At 40.7% G+C, this 22,925-nt stretch overlaps 2 protein-coding genes across 45 annotated transcripts in view; both read left to right on the top strand.

Annotated features, from left to right (window-relative positions):
- Positions 1–69: 69 nt before the first annotated feature.
- On the top strand, positions 70–14,213 carry dcaf13 (ddb1 and cul4 associated factor 13). Its single transcript, XM_004077602.5, has 11 exons — positions 70–272; positions 610–809; positions 883–990; positions 1,087–1,176; positions 1,255–1,410; positions 2,208–2,285; positions 2,373–2,455; positions 2,605–2,769; positions 7,531–7,666; positions 13,295–13,458; positions 13,776–14,213. The coding sequence occupies exons 1-11, from the start codon at positions 203–205 to the stop codon at positions 13,861–13,863; spliced, it is 1,338 nt and encodes a 445-aa protein (XP_004077650.1). The 5' UTR covers positions 70–202; the 3' UTR covers positions 13,864–14,213.
- A 1,889-nt stretch (positions 14,214–16,102) lies between these two features.
- Positions 16,103–22,925, top strand: part of rims2a (regulating synaptic membrane exocytosis 2a) — a 169,554-nt gene continuing 162,731 nt past the window's right edge. For 32 of the 44 annotated variants that reach the window (XM_078933794.1, XM_078933796.1, XM_078933798.1 and 29 more), the window contains exons 1-2: positions 16,258–16,397; positions 16,683–16,874. In XM_078933794.1, coding sequence (XP_078789920.1) covers positions 16,699–16,874 — 176 coding nt within the window. In that variant the 5' untranslated portion in view covers positions 16,258–16,397; positions 16,683–16,698. Of the gene's footprint in view, positions 16,398–16,682; positions 16,875–22,925 lie in introns of all 44 variants that reach the window. The other 12 variants (XM_078933806.1, XM_020709925.3, XM_023963912.2 and 9 more) reach the window with 1 other exon arrangement.

Consider the following 22,925-nt stretch of genomic DNA (forward strand, 5'->3'; position numbering starts at 1 on the left):
CGCGTTACAAAACTACTTCCGGTTTCCACCTTTGAACAAATTTTAACTTAACAGATTTCTTTCTGTGACGTAACGAATGGCGAAATCCCACGATGCAATGCGAACAAGCTCAGCCACACATGGCAGTTTGTTTTCTCACTTGCTAATATTTTTCTGCTGAAAGTAAGGATTTCCAAGTGTACGTTTTATTTTATTTATCTAAATGAAGGTTAAAGTCCTTTCAAGAAACCCGGATGATTACGTCCGGGAGACCAAACTAGACATTCAGCGAGGTAAGAGTCTTGTTTACTGGTCACTCAGTGAGCTAGCTAGTCGGTTAACCGGTTAGCGATGTGTTAACCAGCGATTTTCTTCCTTTGTTTTTCACTGATATTATAAAAAGTGAAGCTTTTATATGGGGTTAAGTATGAATAATTTTAGATGTAAAATTTGAAAAACTTGGCGAACAAATAAAAATGTAGATTAAATAGCTGCTAGTAACTCTCATCTTTCTTTCCTTTTTAACATGAGATTGACAAATATAACGCATCCTTGGTTGATATATTTAAAAAGTATTAAGAGTTAACATCATTAGAGCGTTTGTGTGTCAGTTTGCCGTCTTGTTGTTAGTCCCCAGGAACTATGACCCCACCCTCCATCCTTTTGAGGTGGCCCGGGAATACACACGGGCCCTGAACGCAACTAAGCTGGAGCGAGTCTTCGCCAAGCCCTTCCTGGCTTCCCTGGATGGTCACAGAGATGGGGTTAACTGTCTGGCTAAGCACACCAGGAGCCTCTCCACCCTTCTGTCAGGCTCCTGTGATGGAGAGGTTCGTCTTCTTCATCTGAATTGAAGTTTTATGGTGCAGGCTCTCTTTCATGCTTGTTTTCTTTCATGATTAGGTCAAAGTGTGGAATCTTTCCAAACGCGAGTGTGTCCGCACACTGCAGGCACACGAGGGGTTCGTGCGAGGAATGGTGGTCAGATTCTGTGGGACTTCTTTTTTCACAGTAAATGCTGCATTCTTATCAGAAAAAAAAAATATTTTTTTCAAATCCTATTTGCAGGACAAAGATATGCATTTTTGGATTTTCTTAATATTACAGATTGGGGATGACAAAACGATAAAGCAATGGAAAATGGAAACGCCGGGTTATGGCGAGGAGGAGGAGCCACTTCACACTATTTTGGGAAAAGTATGGTCTCTGTGGTGTTTATTTGTGTGTGTAGCATCACACGTAATTGATTTCCTAATTCTTCCTTTTTGTTTGTAGACTGTGTTCACAGGGCTGGACCACCACCAGAAAGAGGGTGTGTTTGCAACATGTGGCCAGCAGGTGGACATCTGGGATGAGCAGAGGAGCAGCCCGATCCGCTCTTTCACCTGGGGAGTGGACAGCTTCAGCTCTGTCAGCTTTAACCCTGTGGAGGTATGGCAATACGCTGCTCAGAAATCACTCAGCAGGGGTTTGATTACAGCAGACTACGGTGGCCCTGAAGTCCAAATCACATCAGCAAATCGCTCGAGGCCAAAACCTTAAAGATCCCAATCAAAACAGCAAAACAAATGATTGTAAAACTTTTCAGGAATCAAATTACAGAAACTAAAAGTGGAAAAATTACTGAAAACAAAAGTAATTTCCAGGAACCACAATGCAATTTTAAAATCTGAAACAAAAGAAGGTATTGGGAAAAGCCAGGTATCATGGGACATCACTGATTGGAAGATAATGCATGAGCTTTGAAGAAGAGGGAAAGCGGAAGGATGCTTAGCCCAAACAGTGGTAAACAGTTGGTTGATCAATCCCTGAACTTTTGCAGTGACAGAGGCTGGATGATAAAGAAATACCCGAAAGTCAAAGTATACCACGTCCAAAACTTCCAATTGGAAAGGTCAACAGACATCATCCAATCATTGATCTCCTATAATAGCTACTTTTTCTTGTTTCTTATTTTGTTTCATTTTTCAAACATTGCATTTTGATTTATCTAAATTACTTTTGTTTTCCAAAATGTTTCCTTTTTATTTTTTCATTTATTTAAATTTTTTTTTTTTTGGATTTATGTTTTGTTGTCTACAATGTAATGTTGGCGTTTTGTGTGTTGAGTAAGTTGTTGATGTGATTTGCACTTCAGGGCCGCTGTATCAAACAGTTCCTGTCTTGTTAAATAAAAAAACACATCCTGCCAATTTCCTTTGAGTGAATCACATTTCATCTCACAACAGACAGATCTTCTTGGAAGCTGCGCTTCTGACAGAAGTATAGTCCTATATGACATGAGAGAGTCAGCACCGCTTAAAAAGGTAACCAACCATATGGATTACATGGATGCAGTCCTGTTTTATTTCACAAAACCTTGTTGTTGTTGTTTTTTTTTACTTTCTCTTTAGGTTATTATGACTATGAGGTCAAACACCTTATGCTGGAACCCAATGGAAGCTTATTACTTCACATGTGCAAATGAAGACTACAAGTGAGTCCAGAAGAGAGCTTCCATGCTATTTGTAGAGTTTCTTTTTTTATCATAACCTCCAGATTTTCCACTGTAGTCACTTTCAGTCTCTCCCTCTAATATTTTCTTGTTGGCTAAATGTCATAAATGTCTGCTTTTCTTCTCACCAGTCTGTACACGTATGACATGAGGTACCTGGAGAAGCCCTTGGTGGTTCACATGGACCATGTCTCTGCGGTGCTCGATGTCGACTACTCTCCCACTGGGCAGGAGTTTGTGTCCGCCAGTTTTGATAAAACCATTCGGATCTTCCCCAAGGACGCCGGACACAGCAGGTTAGCAGGTTAAACTACAAAGCAAAAGGCATTTATACTGCAGGGTTTATACCTCCATCATTTTAAAAGACCCACTCCAATCATCTTTTGTTCCCAGTGGTCTTTTGATTCTGATGATGCCATTTTTAGCCAACATAAAAAAAAAAATTGTGTTATTTTGTAGAACATACTTTCTGCAGAGCGGCAGTAGTTCATTAAAAATGTACCTCTGAGTTGTGGGCCGGACTGTTTAGGTCAGGGGTCGGCAACCTGTACCACTTAAAGAGCCATTTGGATCAGTGTCCCACAGAAATGAAAGCACAGGGAGCAGCAACACTAGGGGGTATTTCGCCGAAATATCGCGATATTTCATTTCTTGTTTCTTCTATTGATTCAAAATGCTGTCAGGATATTTATTTAATTATTTATTAGCGTTATGTTTCTTCTGATCTTCTGTTGTTTTTACACAACCTTGAATAGACTTGTCTGTCAAACACCCTGAGGTGTTTGATGAATGAGATGATGGAAACTGATTCACTTTGATGCAGACTCCTTTCTGTTTATTTTTCTTTAAATCCAGTAAACCCAATAAATTATATTAATTTTATGGATGACAACTATTTTTTATTAGGAAGCAGCTGTTAGTTTGTCTGGAATCATAAGCGGTCAGTCTAAGCCCCGCCCCTGCCGCTCTACCTGTTCACGTCCTCTGCAGGTTTTTCCCCCGCGTGCAATGAGTAGGGGCGTCCTGATGCAAATTTATTTAATTTTACACGGAAATGGGTGGTTTTAGTCTTTTTTTGGGGGCGTTCATGTGTCCCCGACAAGATTACCACTGACTGTCTTTTTAGAAGAACTTTCCATAACATCCCATAACAGACTGGTCGGCGTTCACAGCTGTAGACACGCCCCCTCCGCGTGCCGTGTTCAAGCTGCTCTCTTTCTCCTGCCTGCTCGCTCTACCTAACGGTGTTAAAGACACCACGACAATCTGAGAACATGATAGTTGTTTTACAAAAACACAGAGTCGCAGCACAGGGAGGAAAGAGCCGCATGCGGCTTTGGAGCCGCCGGTTGCCGACCCCTGGTTTAGGTGTAGTAACTCCACGCCTTCCCCTCCCGGTTGCTGACGGCTCAGAGCAGGGAACTTGTGGCCCATCCATCATATTTTCTACGCCACAAAAAAGATCTCTTTCAAACTGCATTTTTTGTTTGCTCCTGATTCGCAATGACTTGAATAAAGAAATGCACAGAAATTTAATTTTAATCTATACAAGAAAAGTTTTATTTCCTGCAGAAATAGGTTTGATTGCACAATTGCTGAATGTGATTGCTTTTATTTGCCTAATCGCATAACTTTTAGCCGCAGAAGCTAAAGTTTATTGAAAGGAAAATGGTTGACTAAATTCCTGAAGCAGTTTGCTTTAAGTGTAAAGCTACAGAAATGCTTTTTCATTGTAATGCTGCAATTATGTTACGTTGCAGAGAAAATTGCAGAAGTATGCAAAAGTGTCCATAAATGGCAGAAAATAGATACTGATGGAGGAAAACAGTTGTTTAGGGATTTGAATGTCTAAGAAACCATATTTAAATTTTAGCTAAATGTCGAATTAGCTTAAAAAACCTTAGTAGATACCAAATTAACCTATGAATGTGTAGCATATTACTAAAGTATTGGCTAAAGTAAGCCTAAAACCTCAGTAGATGTGTAGTGAGCCAGCGTAATGTAAATAGAAAGGCTACATAACAAATTACCATTAAAATGTAAAGGAATGTCCACATTTGCACCTAAAGCCAGCATGATGGTAATGTAAATGTTAAATGCTAATCTAGTTAAAAATTCTCACACAAACTGAATTTATTCTAAATGCGAGTAATGAAGTGGATCTCTTTTGGATTGACAGCAAACAGTGAATAAAAAACATGCATGTGTCATTGAAAGTGTCAAAGGGAATTCTGCAAAGCCTGTTTCAGTGTGTGTGTGCGTTCGTGTGTGAAAGACTGCCATCTCCATGGTAACTGCTTCAAAGTCCATGTCTGCTCGCAGCTGCATGTCATCTATTTACTGATGAAGACAGCCTTTTCTTCCTAAACAAATTGATGCTGTGTCTAAACTATAAGTTAGATCAAAATCATTCTTTCACTTTAAAAAGCTCACAAGGTGAGGAATACATTGATACATAATTTAGTTCGAGGTTTGTTCAGAATTCTATCGATGATGTCACCCACTCTGGGAACATTGAAATACAGACTGTTAAAATCCGACGAGGGGTCAAAACATTGCCAAATTTCAAACAAAAACTATCTAACATGTCCAAAAGAAAAGTAATACCTGTATAGCCCGAAGCCTCCACTACATTTTAAACTTTGAAGGGTTTCTCTACCTGAAAAACTGTAGGAGAGAATTCAAAAACAGTGAGGTTGAAGCATATGTTGACTTCCATTATATTTGGAATTTTAAAAAGTTCCAAAATTTGAAAAGCTATGAAAATTTGCTTAGGGACAACAGAAAAGTCCACAAATAGCAGAACAAATGCATGTTTGAATTTTTGAAAAGCAGAAAGTTTGCAGTTGTATTTTTATGGCAAATGTTGCAACAATTCTGTTCAATTGCAGAAAAACCATACGTTGCAGAAGAAATCGCAGAAGAGAGCGATAATGTCCTTAACTTGTGGAACATTTTGTAACTTAAAAGTCAGAAATCGCACAAAGTATGCAGAAGATATGCATGGACAAAAACGTACAGAAGAGCAATAGTTTGATTGCATTAACAAACAAATGTTCCTTTATAAATGTCCTCTATCAAGAGAAAACATCTACAAGAACGTGTTAAAAACACCAAAAACACAATTTTATTCAGAGTGGGTCTTTAAACTCACATGGTTGTAGATTAACAACAACATTTTCCAAATGTCCAGTGAAGTTAAAACACACTGACTTGCACACCATTCTGCATGCATTCATAACGGCCAATATTCAGCAATATTCCAGGTTCATACCCTGAATAAGAGTTCTACTGTTGGGATTCAAAGGTTTTGGTTCCCCTGCAGAACACAATGATAACATGACTGAGAATGGTTACAGACACATGAACAAGATGCTGTTTTTGCAAGGAAACACCTGAAGAAAGAGGAGAGCATTGTTTATGAGCGGATCTGTTACAGTGTTGTTTTAACTGTAAGTTTTTACCTGGGTAAAAATAGTGATTCAAATGACTATGAATCCATTTCAAAGTAAAAGCAGGATCCTTTTTACTTCAGATCTAATTAGTTGTGCCTCACGTCTTTCAAATCTCATAACAATATAACAAGATCATAGATCTTTCTCTGTTGTATTTTCCAAGTTTAAGTCCTCCTCTGCATCCCTCACTTTTGGTGTCCCACAAGGCTCAGTTTTGGGAACTTTACTGTTCACTTTATATCTATTGCCTTTGCAGTACATTTTAAGTTCTTTTAACTACATTTATTATGATTTTTATGCTGATGATATTCAGCTTTGTGTCTTTTAAACCGCTGGATGTTTTTAAAATATAGATTTTACGCAGGTGTCTGGATTCAGTCAAGAGTTGGATGAATAATACCTTTCTCCAACTAAATGAAGCTAAAACTGAGGTTCTAGTCTGTGCTCCTGACAGTTGCTTCCCCCAGATATTCCAGTGGTTTGGTCCACTTTCTTCCTTTATCAACGCCTCTGTCAGGAACCTTGGGGTCACTCTAGACCCGGTTTTATCCCTCGACTCGCATGTCGGGTCACTTGTTCGTTCTTGTTTTTATCATCTTAAAAACATTGCAAAACTGAGTCCAATTGTGTCACGTTCGGAGATGGAGATGCTAATCCACGCGTTTCCCTAAGGTCATGTGACCAGGGTTTGCTGGTTGTTAAGAGATCCCGGTTAAAGACTAAAGGTGACAGAGCCTTTGCAGCAGTGGCTCCATCCCTCTGGAACTCCCTTCCTCTCAGCCTCAGATCTGCAGACTCAGTATTTTCTTTTAAAAAGCAGCTAAAACCCTATCTTTTTAAAATAGCTTTTTCTTAATTTTCTCTGTATTCTGTGTTTTACTGTGTTTTATTGTGTTTTACTGTGAAGAACTTTGTGATTTTTATCTTGAAAGGTGCTATACAAATAAAGTTTATTATTATTATTATTATTAACAACCCTTTTTGGGTGGTTAGGGTAATGCTTTTTAAAATGCTAGAATATGCTGGTCTGATAAACAAGTTGCTGTATTTTTTTTTTAATTGTCTGTTTAAAACCTTAAAAAATTTTTTTTTTTGAAAAATTGAGAAACAAACCTATTTTGTCTACTTTTTAAAAATTAATGTACACACAAGCATACACTAACCACAATTCATCACACTTCTACCGCCTACGAAGATCGACCCCAAAAAACAAAACTTTTTTATAGTTTACATATGGTTTTTGTATGTTTAATTATTTTTGATTAAATTTTTTATGATTTAGAAGTGGACCTGCATCTCACCATCCAACTGTAAGGGATGATGTAAAATGAAAATATCTACCGTTATTTTACTCAAAGGGGATGCCATAGCATGCTGCACACCTTTTCCATTTTCAATGCCAGTGCACATTTTTACCATTCTCTAATCTCTGTACAGGTTTTTATTTTGACTGAGCAATTTTAACTCCAAAGCACTACTGGTAAAATGTCTTTTTATAAACACTGAAGTAATAATTCAGTCTGAATATCCTGAATGTGCAGATGCTATGCTTCTATTGTCTTATGGAGTCTTCTTGACATGGCGTTTTTCTTCTTAACTCAGGGAAGTGTACCACACCAAGCGCATGCAGCATGTCATCTGCATAAAGTGGTCAGCAGACAGCAAATACATCCTGAGCGGATCTGATGAAATGAACATCAGACTGTGGAAAGCCAACGCAGCTGAGAAGCTGGGAGTGGTGAGTCCTGTCCGGCCTTTTCCGCCTGAACCTTTGCGCTTGAAGGAATTTTCTGTGTTGTTTGACACAACTGCCGACCGATCACCAGCGGACATCAATCTTGCATCTGCTCTCAGTTTATTGCCTGATCTTCTTTTATGAGTAGGTTGCATTTTCAGCTCAGCTTTGGCTCTGTGCCTCCAAAGGACTGTAACAGTAGAGGAATCTGCCAGGTCTGTGCTGTTGCCAAATGCCATGATGGATGCTGACCCAGAACACCATCACTCTCAATACTTGGGATGTATCAAAAGCCATAGGGAAGTCCAGACCCCCCCCGCAAAGATCAAACCGCTTTTATCCAACTTGACTGTATTTTTGGAAAACTTTGAATAATTATAATTATTGTAAATATTTGTTGTGCCGGTTCGAAGTAAAAGTGTAATTATAATTTATTGTTCTCCAAAGGGTAAAAGAATATCAGAAAGAGAAATGTTCAGTCTGAATCCTGAAGACATGCTGACATCTTTCACTCGTGGTCGTATTCTTTCCTGCTTATTCCCTTAATGCAGCTGCAGAGTGGAAATGGCTTTGCTTTTGGCACTTGCTTTACACTAACTGTTTAAAAAGGAGATTTATTTGCTGGGTTTGCACTTAAGAGATCAGACAAGGGCTGCTCCTATCAGCAGTTTGAATAGGCCAATCACTTAAACGGAGGCCACACTGAACATAATGAAGAATTAACAATAAAGTTGTGTGGGGAGAGCTTTTAATTACCAGAAATGCTGAATCAAAGCTGTGTCTGTGTGAAGACAGGCTGGACTGATGGTGACTTCCCCGTCAGCTGCTATAAGCTCAGTCTGCTTTTTAACCGTAACCCAGCTTGCATTAAGCCTTTTTGCCTTTAAAGCCAATAATTCATCCTCTGGAGTCCGTATTGTCGTATAAAAATAGAAACTAGTTCATATCGAGTCCCATCAGGTGACGGTGAAGCAGCAGCTTCAGCGTACATGTTTGGACGCAGGTTCCGCTGCTCACTCAGCTGGACTGGGCCAGCCTTCAAAACAAAGCACCCCGTCTCTTGAAAATGTTATATTTAGGATTGGAAAGACCCTTTAGAATGGTCAGGAATGTTACAATGTGTACGGCTACTCCTTTAATCGGCCTTCATTTTCTTCTAAACAATGATGGTATTGCATTGCTACAGTGAGAAGCGGTAATGGCACAAACCTTTTGACATCTTCACAGAAACATGAATTAGACCAGGAAGTACAAGTACCACAAAAAAAGGAATGTATAAGGTTTCTTAATAGAAAGTTGATGTCCTAAAGTGTTTGAAGTTCCCCTACAGTTAAAGGATTGCTTTAGAAAAAACCGTCGAGTCATGCTTTACTTGCATTTCTGAAAACATCGGAGTGACTACAAGTGATTTGGCTGTTTTCAGTTTAGAAATCGTTCGTCAAATCTTTGCGTCTGTGAATGTTCCTCGTTGTTGAACCAAGAACACTTTGGAAATCTTAACCTTAACCTACAAATGCAGCAGACGTCTTCCATTGTTCACGTAGCCATTCAGAGGTGAAAGACAGAAGTGAATGTTATGTAGCTGTTGGACCGTCCTGGGCCCGCAAGGACACCCCCCCCGCAAGGAACCCCCCCCCCCCCCCCCACGTCCCGCATTTTCAATTTTTTTCCCAGGTTTGACAAAAAGGCTGCAACTCATGTAGCCCAGTGACATAAAAAAAATCAAATCATGAACTTATAAAGAAATCTTGTGAGTATACAACTATCCTGCATAATTTAATGTACCCACAGAGGAAGTAAAAAGGCCTAAAAATAAATTTGAACACAACTGGTAAATGGTGACAGGTTTGATTGTGTAGCAAGCCCCCCTAGTGGTTACGCAGTGAAGTCTGTTGACTCCACCTGCTGTTGGTGCAGGGGTTTCAGTCAGACGTGCTTCTGGACCAGACCACGGGTTCACAGAGCAGACACTGGAAGCTGCAGTCCTGTTTGTGGCAGCAGCTCCAGAGTTCAGATCAATCAAGACTGACCAACCGATTTTGCCACTCTGAAGCTTTCCAGACGCGGCGGCTCATTAAACCAAGAAACTGCCAGCTGATGGCTGTCGTCATGTTGCTAAAAAAAGACCAAAAAAGGCATTAGCTACCAGACTGATGGCTGTAGGGAAGGAAAGGGGATTTCAACATTGGCTTAAAAATAGAGAAAAGTTTTTTTATGCATTAGTGGCTTTAATCATTAAGGTTTTGTTTGATTTAGTTGGTAGCTTCAATGGACAGATCATCACTGGAGATCTAGAGATTTATATTGGTGAGAATTGCCTTTACACAACATTGAGACCGGTTCTTTTCCATAGCAGCGCTGACAGTGAGATCATTCATTACTTTTATGTTTAAAACCTCACAGGTGAGCGCATCTGCAATTTGTGTTTGATCAGATTATTCTAGATTTTATTAGATCTTGAAAGACCCACTCTGATAAAATTGTGTTTTTGGCATCTTTATCATGTATTTGTCTAATGATGGAGGACATTTGTAAAGAAAATGAAGCTTAAAATAGCATTTGAATATTTCTTTATTTAAATTATTATGAATCAGGAGGAGATGAAAAAATACAGTTTGGAAAAAGCTTTTAATGGTGATGTTAGAAAGTACACTGGGCGGGCCACAAGCTTGCCGCTCTGCTCCATTCTGATGCATCCTCGAGTTTATGTACGTCTTGGTTTTCCTCGTCTGAGCTGGAATCTGGAACTAAACTAAACGGCTGGATAGCTCTGATGTTGCACCGCTAATGTTAGCTTGGGGTTGTGAGTGGCTGTAAGCTAGTGGGAGAGCATGTAAACAGATAGCTCAGTTATGGGTGTTGAAGGGGGGGGGTCTCACCCACAACTCAGAGGTGAGAACTCCTGTCGCTCTGCAGAAACTATGTCCTAGAAAACAACCCAGTTGTTCTGATTTTGTCTAAAAACAACAATCATAGACCGCTGCAAACGCGTTTACCATAGATCAAAAGATGATCGGAATGGGACTTTAAAAGTTTCTTTTATTGACAGAGGTCAACCGTTACCCCAACACGTTGAGGTCATGCAAACATTGTTTTGGAGTTGGTTTGTGTATTAAAGGGAAGCAGTTTAGGAGCACAGGGTCAGCATCTAGCTAGTCTTTCTCAATAAATTGAATCTCAGGCAAATCATTGCTTTTAATCAGAATAAAAGCCTCAGAGGCCAAAACCGGCCAAAGGCCCGCCGTGGTTTTTATGAGCGAGACACAGCAGCCTGCTGTTGATCTGCACTTTCCTTTTTTAACAGACATTGATTTGTTACTGCTTAACTCATCATTCTATGATGGAGAACAATGTACCATAACTGACTTTAATCAAATACATTCTACACGTTTGTAAGAAGTTAAAGCTTTGCTTTAACATGATGAAAGTTCTGTGTAATGACACTATCACCACAACAAGAGTAAACAGTAAGCAGCCGTAATAATGAGACACCACGTCGACCGTTAGTGGAACTTCAGCAGAGCAGAGGAAACAGGGGGCAGCGGGGAAAAAGATGCTGCCCTCGTCAGAAAAATGACAGTGTTCATTCAAGTGACCTAAATCTGCTTGCAGCCCGTGACGGCTGTCTCTGAGGAGACATTCACTGAAGTGATTGCATTCTCTCATGATAAATGAGTGAAGCCACGCCTCGGCGGTTGGAGCTAGCTTATCCAAACGTTTCTAATGATACAAATTGATACTTCATTTCTATTGAAGGCCAGGGATTGTATCTAAGAACTGCACCGAGTCAGTGTACCATAACCCATAGAAAAGGGTTTACTCCCCGGCTCCAACCAAATGAAGTCACTTCATCCGCCTTTTTTTTTTTTTGCCATCTTGGAGTCAGACAACCTCAGTAATCAGTGATCGGTCCGCGTCGTTTTGGGTCAACGTTTCTATGGCAACCACTCTCGCCAATCGAGAGTGAGCTTGTTGGAAATTCACACCCCTACCACTGAAAGTGGACTTGGGAGTAGTTGTCAATCAAATGTTTCAAATAGGGCTGCAGCTATCGATTCTTTTTGTAATCGATTAATCTAGCACTTAATCGATCGATTAATCGAGTAATCGGATAAAACCATTTGTGTGTGTTTTTGAACAACCAAAACAAATCTTGCATAACAAAAATGATGTGGTTGTAAAATGAACAAGCATTTGATTGTAAAGATCCGCTCTGATGCAAATGTTACTTTTGGTGTTTTAAAGTTGGTCTTGAGAAGTGGCGGAACTAGAACATTTTGAATGGGGGGGGGGGGACAGAAGACTTTGAAAGGGTGGCACAACACCAAAATGGAAGGCCATTAAAAATAGAAGAATCAGAAAAACATATTTGATCATTATCATTGTTTATATTTCGTGTAAAAATAATGCTTTTGTTATTTTTGCAATGCTTAAAGAAGCCTCGCGGTCTGCCGAAAGGCGAGCTACCGCCTGTCCCAGGCCCTGCCTCTCGGCGCCCCCTCCGCGCCCCTTCCGCGCTGGTCGCCGCGGAAGGGGCGCGGAGCGGCTGACGCCGCCCCTCGCTCGCTGCCGGCGGCACGCGCCGCACCTTGTTCTCTTCTTTATTAAGTGTGTAATGATCCCACACTTTAGACAATTTCTGCCGTTTATTTATAGATCTATTCTCCGCCATCGCGCCAACTAAATTCAAAAGGTCCGTGTGAATAAACGGTCCGTGTGACACAATCTAATGCCTGCGCCGCGCGTATAGTGCATAGGAATTTAACGAGGCTTCGAGGCAGAGTTTTTGCCTCGAGGAATTTTTGTAATCGAGTAACTCGAGTAACTCGAGGAATCGTTTCAGCCCTAGTTTCAAACGTTAGACGTGGGGGGCCAGAAGGCACCAACGCTTTTACTGAGGCACCTTACTGATCAGTTTATAATGTGAATAACCTGCACTACAGTAAAAAATGTCATATCAAAACATGTCAAAAAGTAGGATTATCAAAAACATGTTAAAAATAGGTATCAGAGCAAGAATGGTTATACTGACCAATAGTAATAGCTGTTTATTTATTTTTTTTTTTTTAAAGAAGTCTATGGGATTTTTGCATCTTAGAAGCAGCGTGTTCACCCTAACTTACCCATACATGTTGTTAAAATGTTCACTATGACCTGTCCACCTGCAGCATGCCCGTAGAAAAAAGTGCATGAACATTTGAATTTTCTATCGGTTCACTAAGTGGGGTACGACTTTGGTATTTCCAACCAACTTTGTGTCCTGCACGTGTTTGCCCTGTTTTCACCTTCAGACAGCCTGAATCCACCTACAAGGCCAGTTATGACAAAGGCTAAGGGTCGGTTCAAGCCTCTAACTTCCAAAATGTGATGCAAACCAGTGAGAACCAATGGTCCAGTCCCTCAAATGACCACTAGAGGCTGGCGACAGAAAAGAGCTGTTTTCCTTTTACTCCCATGTTAAAAAGTACAAAAAAAAAATCAACATAGTTGGGAGGGTTTTAAAATCTGGCAGGTGGTTGGACCCTACAGAGCTTCAGATTGACTCTGTCCCGCCCAACGCTGTCTTTGGAAAGTTGTCGGTATAAATTCAAATGAAGGACTTGTTGCGTCTCTGACTTTGGTGTTTTGCAGCTGGCTCCCAGAGAGAGGGAAGCTGCAAACTACAGTCAGAAGCTAAAGGAGAAGTTCCAGAACCATCCACAAATCCGGCGCATCGCCCGCCACAGACACCTACCTAAGAGCATCTACCATCAGACCAAGGAACTCCGGGTCATGAAGGACGCTCGCAGACGGAAGTGCGTACTGCCCTTTGTTTAAATAATGACATAAAGCTGATTTGCACTTGGTGTCCACATGACAGGAGGACTTGTGCTGCTGCCAGCAGAGCCGAGCATTCTCACCAGCCTGATGGAAATTCTCACAGATGGCTCTGCCCACCATGACGCGCTCTCACGTCATTTTCATTCACAGCTTGTGTGGTGAAATGGATGTCCACTGAATTAACTCCCTCCTCCTCCCTAATAGACAGAATTATCACGTATCAGATATGCTGGAACAGTTGGATTTTTGTGTATTGTTGTCTAACGTTGGTGTACTCATTGTTTGTTTTTAGGGAGATGAACGTTCGCAAGCACAGCAAGCCAGGAGCCGTTCCTGTGGTGTCTGAGAAGGAGAAGCATGTTGTTACGGTGGTGAAATAGAGCGACTGCAGGGAGAAGATCCAGACTCTGACTGCAACCACACAGGAACCCGTTCAGACCTTTCTGTGTGAAGGATGAACAAAAGCTCCAGCAAAAGACCACCAACCAATGTTGGGAAGTTATTCCGTTTCAAAGAAACCCGAAAAGACAAACTAAAAGCTTCTGGACTGATGCTACTTCATGAAAGCTTGTACTTTTCAGTTTTAAACAGTTTCCACCATTGAGATTTTTTCCTCAGATATTGTTCTGCATAACAAGTTTTGTACAATTTGCTTTCTTTTTTCATGAATCCTGAACCTGTGATTGTTGTAAATTTAAGAAATTAAAATCAAGCAGTTGTAGTAAACAAATGTTCATTTTATGCTTTCACCCCTGACTCATTTTTAGGTACATTTTATAAATGTTTAGGTTCTATAAACTAGAAAGAAATGGTACATGATAAAATGATCAGATCAAAAGAAATGTTTGCATTTTTAATACGTTTGATGAAAGAACCGAGGAAACGTTTCTGCAAAAACGCCAAAGAAGCAGACCTGAGGAGAAACAGTCTGGAAAGAAAAGCTTCTAATGAAATTCTTTTGTTGCTGAATGTAGGATGTCAGAAGTTCTTGAAATACCACATTTAAATAGTCGTACTTGTGATTGTTTTTGTCCTAAATAAATCGGTACAGACTGAGGTGATATTTTTAGTCTTTTGAGCTGTAAATAAGAAGACGTTCTCTCAAATGTTAAAAACAACTATCAAACTTGAAGTGGTATATTTTAACATCGAAAAGGTTGCTTGTGATCATAAAACAAGAAGCTTGTATATCTATGGTTAATATATGCCTTTGGTATTTCTTGTTCATCATTCTTTAACCTTTAAAAAATACTGATGGTCAGCCCTCTTTTAAGTGATTTTTTTTTTTTGCTTTTACTTGATTAAAGTTGCAGATTTTTCACCGTTAACCTTCAAAACTGGCTCTAATTGCTACAACCCTCTCTGATGATCTTCAATCATTTTTCCGGTGGGAACTTCCTTTGCCAGTGGAGCGCACAGCAGAGACAAACCAACATCCTTAAAATCAAAACAAAAAAATAAAGACGTTTTAGACCTGCTGAAGCTACCAAATTGAAAGTTTAAGTAAAAAAATCTTTTTAGCTATTGTAAATTTGTTCCCAGTGGTCTTTCAATCATGATTATGCCGTTCTTGGAAAAACTTTTTTAACAAAAGCTGCGTTGTTTACTAGCTCATAGTTTCTGCAGAGCGGCAGGAGGTTATTAGACATTCACCTCTAAGTGGTTGCGGGATTTTCATCAATCTGTTTACATTCTCTCACTCAGAACACCAAGGGAACACTTCAGGTGCAACAGAAATGGCGAGCCATATTGGAGCTGTCCAGTCATACAGCTTTGAGCCAAATGTCAGCTCAGACGGGGGAAACAAAGACGTTCATGGATCAATTTGTCTGCAAGTGGATGGATCAGAATGGAGCAGAGCAGGAAGCTTGTGGCCCACCAGGAATATTTTATACGCAACAAATACGATTCTTTCAAACCACATTTTTCATCTGCTGCTTATTCACAGCGATTTGAATATAGAAATACTCAGAAATGCAATTTTAAGCTTAATTTTGTATGTCCTCTATCATCAGAAGAATGCTAACAGAACATGTCAAAAACATGGTTTTTTTAGAGTAGGTCTTTAAAGGACTACTAAGAAACCTGTCAAAACTGATGAAATGCTCCAGATTCTATCAACACTGAAGGATTGAAAAGGATTGTCTGTGGGATACCATGCAGATTAACACAAGTGAAGGAGTGAGTGTAAGTGAGCATAGTGAGAAATGAAGGGGTTTCTTTAAGGGAAAGTGATCCATCAGGAGTTTATAGAGATCTAAAAATATCTGTATTGTATTATGGGCTGCGGATAGGGTTATATATAGAAAACATATTCTCTTCTGCATTTCTAGACTTGACCAGAGTAGGGAGTGTTGCATGCTGTTTGGGGAATTGCAGAATTTCTCAGCTGTAGAAGCTCTGGGTTTGAACGGCAGCCGCACCTGTTCTTACAGCCGTGCTCACGATGATATTCCGTGTCTAAGCTCCCACTCCACAACTGTCCCTCCTCTGATCTGCTCATGAAATATGCATGCTGTTTTTGTCCCTGCTGCTCCAGTCGGCCGCAGCTCCACTCCGGGTTTTGCAGCTGCTGTTCTCCTGCTGTCAATGAACATCCAGCGCCTCCTCTCTGGCTTCAGTCTACGTCTTTCCATCGCTCCGCCTCTTCTTCTCCTCTCTCCCTCTCCTCCATTCTACTCTGCCTCTCTCTGTCATTGCATCCATATTTTTGTGCATTGAAGAAATCTCCAAGAATTAGGCTGTAGGAACTGGCTGGAGGAACCTAAACAGAGCAACAGAGGAGGGATAAGGGCTCCAAGGGAAAGCAAACAAGGGCGGACGGGACATCTTTGATGCCATCATGCCAGTATAACCCCTCTGAAGGATGGCAGCGATGGGTTAGGCAGGATTTACCATGACTGCAAAATAAAAGGCAAGAGTTCTTCATCTAATCCTCCCTATGCTCCTTTTTTAATGTCTCTGAAGTACCCGAATGGATGGAGGCTGATGTTTGGAAAAGGTTGTAAACTGAAGCCTTTGATTCTTAAGGAGGCATGTGTCATATGTCGCTGAACTCGGTGTTTCTTAAAACAGCAACAGATTGGATGCTGAGCACTTAACCGGCAACTGTCAGACTGTTGTGTGTGTGTGTGTGTGTGTGTATAAATACATATGAATATATAATATTTGTTGACCGTGTCCTTTCCCTTTCTTTTAGCCACCGTGTGTGAAAGATGTCTGCCCCACATGGGCCCCAGGGTGGCCCTGGGCCTGCCGCCGCCGCCGACGCTCCCTCAGCCACGCCGGAGATGCCGGATCTCAGCCACCTCACCGAGGAGGAGAGGAGGATCATCCTGGGCGTCATGGACCGACAGAAGAAGGAGGAAGCGAAGGAGCAGTCCATGTTGAAGTAAGGACAGCTCTTGTCGTGGTCTGGGGAGGTTGATGGATGCAGAGTCAGTCTGAGTTTGCCGGAGAGATGCCTTGGTGTTGCTTCTTGACGCGCAGCTCAGAGCTTTTGACAGCCGGACAGCAGCGGCGGGCACAAGGTGAGAGGCAGCGGCGCCTCCTGTGGGGGATATTTACTCACTTTCTCGCGTGAAAGTCTTTAGGATGACAGTCAGGCTTCGTGTTTTGCTGAGGCAGAGAGTGAGATGTGTTTCCGCAGTTTGTTGTGACTGTATCTGTACTACAGTGGGTTGGGTTAGCGACACACAGCCGCCATTTTCACGTAAAAAGCATGCTTAACCTTTCCCCACGGACGTCATCGAGATTACACAATATGACAGAGGAGCGATCGTTTAAGGTGTCCTCTTTGATGATGGAGCTGGGTGCGTGCGTGACAGTGAGATTTGAAGGCTAAAGTCTCGGCGGAGCTATCCTCTCCACCTCCTCCCCTTGTTTTGGACAGATGTCTCTCGGAGCGGTTTCAGCACCACGGAGCTGTCCGCAGCCAGGCTCCGCTTTTAAGGTGGACCGGGGAATTTTCCGCACGGAATTTAGTCATACGGCTGTTGCGTGATGGAGCATTACTATCTGTCGTCTCCACGTGGCTGCTGCACGCGCACACTCATTCAACACACTGTTCAGGAGAGATTCAACTGTGAGCGACCAGGGCCAGATCAATAGATCCATTTATTGATAAATAACTATTGTCTTGCAATTTGCCATTTAACTCTTGAGCAGGAATTATAATAAGGGAAGCAAATAATAACATGAGCTTAATTTGAAATCTTTACATTTCTGTAAAAAATCATTATTAGGTCTATAATAACCTGTGTACAGTAATAAAAATAGGTCTAGCAGTTTATCCCATTATGGTGGAATCAGCATTACTATGATCTCCTACATGCATGCATTCAGTTTATTATACTTCTTTTAATGACAGTGGGTTTTCATAAAAGCAGATCAAAATACAATTTAAAAAGTTTTTGTTATTATTACTTTGTTCCTTAATGAAATGAGACTTAGAAATGTCGTCAAATTACCCTTGGGCCAGACAGATTAAAGGGCGTTGTCCTTAAATGTTGAGTTTTTGCTTCAGTTATGAAGCTCATGGCCATCGAAACACTTTATCTGAATGCCGGCTAGATATTAACCCACGTTTCAGAGGATTAGCATCATTTCTGTTAACTTTACTGCAGGAGTTCTGTCACCACCACTGCACTTTTTAAATCTTTGTTGGAATATTAAAGGAGGCAAAAGTGTGCAATCTCCTCCTTGTGCAGCTGCATGACAAACATGACTCATGTACTCTAAGACATGGCTACCTCAGCTGCCGCAGTACGTGACAGTGTGAATCATCCATACTTTTTTCTCCCATTCCCTCTCCGTAAAAGGTACCGCCTCCTTCTACCATATGACTACACATCTGCTCTTTTTTGTTCACTTTGGGGTAGATGAGGCAGGCGATTTTAGTTGACCTGACTTGAACAGTGATGCTGAAACAATGCTATGACTGGCAGTGGACAAACGTGACTGAATATTTTGCCGTAGTTTCCCAGATTTAACTAGCTGAATACAGAGATGCCAGCTGTTACAGTCAGTTTGAAATTGCATTAGATTGTCAGGGGTGTAATGATTAATCCACTTAATCGATTAATCAATGTTAATTAATTTATGTTTTTATGATCCAACTAAATCAGTCTGTCTGATGCAAGTTGTTAATTAAATCAAATAGGTCTCTACCATTATAAATTGTTTCAAAATGAAATAAATCGATTATATTGACATTGGAAATTAACATTTGGATTGAGACGGGTGGGTTTACTTTACAATAACCTAAAAATGATCAAGTGTATCACAGCGGACAACACACACGTGATGACAGCAAAAATGGATCAGTCCATCATTCCAGTTAATGTGTGGAAACACTTTGAATTTAGCAAAGACATGTGACTATACAGTGTGGTAGAATGTTCTAAGAATGTTCTCTTTGGATTCTTTGGATGTGGAAAAACAACAGTGGACTGAACTTTAGGAAACTAAAATGTGAATGGATTTGACATTCGTTCTTGTTTACTTGTTTGTTTGGACACATATTTCATTCACACTTGACTATTTTGCAAGAAATTGCAGTAATGTGGAAAACTTCACCTGCACTGTTCAGTGCCAGGTATTTCTCTCTGAGTCACACTGGTTGAAGTTTTGGCTAAAGGTTTTCTGGATCCATTTTAGGTCAGAGAATCGGATCGTTCAAAATGAATCAATTTGGACTATGAATTGTATCATCAACGACAAATTTTGATATGAATAAATAAATGAGGAATTGTTACACCCCTAATGCATGTAGTGGACTGTACTATTATCTGACTGCTTGTATTTTCAATGTATTTATTTATTTATTTTTGCTGAGGTATCCAGCTTGTTCCACAAGCCTGGTTAATGTCTTATAATGGTAATCTTTCTTTCAGTTTTCACACATCATAACCATACTATAAGCGCTGCCTTTACATACTTGGTGACTCATCGTGAGTCACTAAAACAGTAAATCCCCTCTTCCGTCTTTTTCACCAATGAATCACACAAACATACCATATCCTGGAGCAGAGTCAATATGCTCAGCCCTGGGACAGGTACAAATGCAGAGGATTAACTTGTCATGTAGGCTGTTGTAGCGTTTGCAGACATGTCAGAAATGGACTCCTACAGTGCCACCTTGCTGGTCGTGCATCTCCTCTGACCCATTCATGGTCCACTTCCCTTGCAATTTGGGTGGGTGTTTCAGGAAAGTAGCTGCTCCAACACTGAACTAACATAGGGAATCCTGGGAGAATGAAGACGTGAATGAAGGAGAGAGGAATCCACCAGCAGCAGGGTGTGCCAGCTTTCTGCTATCTCACTGAAGGTGCCACAGAGAGTGTGGATGGAAATGCAGCACTGCTGACTTGCACGTACAGTAATTAGCTTCTCTCTGGCTGCTTATTATTTGTCCAGTGTGTTTATATTCATTTAGAAAATGTGCTGCATCAATAGAAAATCCATCTGAAGAAGTGGAGTGGTGCTCTGCACGTCTGTAGCTGTAAATGTAAAACAATGCTAATGAGGCTCATAAAAGCTGCTGCAGTCAGACTCACATTTTGGTCATATTTTCAATATTCTAGCTTAAATACATGCAAAGCTCTGTCTGCAGTTAATCATAACAACACAAGTGCAATATTTCAGTGTAATAAAAGAAAAGGAGAAGAAATATTGGCTTTGGGATGGGGATCAGCTGTGATGAAGTGACCCAAAAAAGAGCCTGGGGCTTCACTTCTCCTTCCCCTTTGATTTTACCTCCTGCTGTGGGTGTTTGTTGTCTGATCGAGAAGCAGCAGCAACCTTTCTCATTCTACCTTTTCTAGTATTGATACTATTAAACATTTGTGAGATAGTAGCTATTTGTTTTTAACCCCTAAAGTCCCACCCTGATCATCTGTTGATCTATTGTAAAAGCGGTCCCAGTGGTCTTTTATTTATGATTATGCCCTTTTTAGCCAACATTAAAAAAAAAACGTGTCATTTTCTTGCAGAGCGGCAGTAGTCCATTAGAAATTCACCTCTGAGTTGTGGATGGAGATATCTTGCACTCCCTTCTGCTCCCCATGAACTCTCTCTGTTTATGTGCTCTCTTACTAGCTTACAGCCCATCACACCCCTAACCTAACATTACCGGTGCAACAAAAATGGCGAGCAATATTGGAGCTATCCAGACATCTGATACGAGGAAAACAAAGACGTGCAGATCTATTTATCTGCCAGTGGATGCATCCGAATGGAGCGGACCAGGGAGCTTGTGGCCCGCCCATTGTATTTTCTATGTAACAAATGCACTCTTTTTTAAAGTACATTTTTCCATTTGCTTCTGATTCACAACAATTTGAAAAAAAAAAATACTTAAATGCTATTTCAATCTGAATTTTCTTTGTATATGTCTTCCATCTTCAGAAAAATAGCACAAGAACATTTTAAAAACACCAAAGACACAATCTGCACTGAAGTGGGTCTTTAAAAAAGCTCTACAATGAGCCATTCAGCTCGTGGATTACAAAGTTATGTTTACGTGATAGCATATAGGGCTGTTTATTTACTCATTTTTTCTTCAAAAGTAGAAGCAACTTAAAACTAATTTAGATTTTTGGTTGCATCAGGCACAATAAAATCTTTCAAACAACCTGAATCCCAGATGTAGCAACTAAATGACAAATCACACATTTCTTGGAGTGGCTGTGTTGTTCAGTCTTTGGCTTTGAGGATTTTCATCAGGTCCACTTCAAGTCTCTAACATGCAGAGGAGGAGGTGCAAACTGATGGCATCTAGCAAATTTTAATCTGACACCCATTTGTTTAGGTTAATATATAGTATTGTATTTATCATTTCCATTTCTAGTGCTTTGTTTTCTTGATAATCTTCCAGAAGCACGGAAAAACTGTCAGTTCAGACGGAGTCACACCATATATGTGACCACTTAAACCTATTCCTAATCTGTAATAAACTGCAGATTAATTATCATTGTTTTTCAAAGGTAATTCCTTACTTTTTCTTGGAGTTCTCTGTAAAATTTGAAAAGTGAGTCCCGTATTACCATTAAAATGTTTTCTTTATAATACCTCCAGGTGTAGAACTTACCGTCTGAAGCGACTAAAGTATTTCTCATTGAGATGAGAGACGTGTGGTATTGACCATAAAGAATGTTGTTTGCTGTCGGTAAAGTGAAAGTCCTGCAGGGACATTTGAAGCAGCAACCTTCATCTTTAGTCACTTTAACATGAAAATATAGTCTACATACTAAAAACATGAAAAGAAAACAAAGATTAAGCCCATGATCTTTGGTTTGTGTGTCTCAGAAAGACTAAAACAAAAAGAATACAACAAAATCAAAGCAAGTCCAAATGTCTGCATCAACAGGAGGACAGACAGCTCTGTGAAAACAGACCTAAATACACTTAGAGAAAAGATAAAAATGACAGTTTTCTGAGTTTAAATAGGCTGGCAGGACATTAAAAGTATCTGACCTCAAACTGAAAAGGAAATCTTGTTTGTGGTATTTCATGATTCTCAAATGCCTCCCAGTCTCACCTTTTTGAACAGAGGGAAGTATCACTCAAAATTCCTTGGTAAAGTCTTCCACTACTCTGTCACACGCAACACTGAGCATGGAAGCTAACTGCCTTCACTGCACTGATCTGCCAAATCATCCTTTCGATGGTGGAGTTGGACACGATGTGTGTTGATGTTCAATTGATTTGCTCCCATTTCCTTTTCCAGTTTACCCTTCCTGTCCCTGGCCGCACGTGCACACTCACACACCTCACTCTCCCGCCCGGCTCCTCCATCAGATTGGGCTGCAAAGCTCAGTGTACCAGCTGGGGTCAGTGCTTCAGAGAGGCCTGGGTCCCTGGAGGCTGTGGGTTCTCTAACACTCTGAAGAGAGGAGCTCTGGTGAAGTGCTGTGGACACACATTACAGCGGTCTGAACCTCCCGCTCTCCTGGTCTACTGTACGCATTCATGTTTTGGACTGAACAAACAATCCAGAGTGGCACGAAATCTGAGCAGCATGAGTGACGTCAAACTCCAGCCTGTTTATTGAAACCTGTGACAGCACAGTGCTGCACTTTGTGTCAGGACTGCAAACAATGCAAGAGCCAAAGTGAGTCAGGTTTAATGCAGCCTCCACTAAAATAGCAGCAATTCAAAGACAATGGGCTCGTAAAACCGGTAAAACATCACAAACATCATACTTGTTCTGAATATCTCTTCTTTGTATTAGTTCATGTAATTATTAGCATCAGGTCCTTTCTTTTTACAGTTAATAGATTGTCTAACTAGGTGTGTAGCAGTGGTTGGTGCTTTTGCCTCACAGCGAAAAGGTCCTGGTTTGAATCCTGGCTGGGACCTTTCTGTTTGGAGTTTACATGCTCCATGTGGAAGCGTGGGTTTTTTTCTCCGTGGACTCCGGCTTCCTCCCACCATAAGCACG

This window comes from Oryzias latipes, chromosome 16 (assembly GCF_053564925.1).
Source record: "Oryzias latipes strain Hd-rR chromosome 16, Olatipes_Hd-rR_3.1".
Classification (NCBI taxonomy): Eukaryota; Metazoa; Chordata; class Actinopteri; order Beloniformes; family Adrianichthyidae; genus Oryzias; species Oryzias latipes.

Excerpts from the sequence above, each read along its gene's own strand:
- dcaf13 (XM_004077602.5), top strand. The coding sequence starts at position 203 with ATGAAGGTTAAAGTCCTTTCAAGAAACCCGGATGATTACGTCCGGGAG. Across the intron at positions 810-882 it reads CAGGCTCCTGTGATGGAGAG|GTCAAAGTGTGGAATCTTTC; the intron begins GTTCGTCTTCTT and ends TTTCATGATTAG. Across the intron at positions 991-1,086 it reads GTGGGACTTCTTTTTTCACA|ATTGGGGATGACAAAACGAT; the intron begins GTAAATGCTGCA and ends TTAATATTACAG.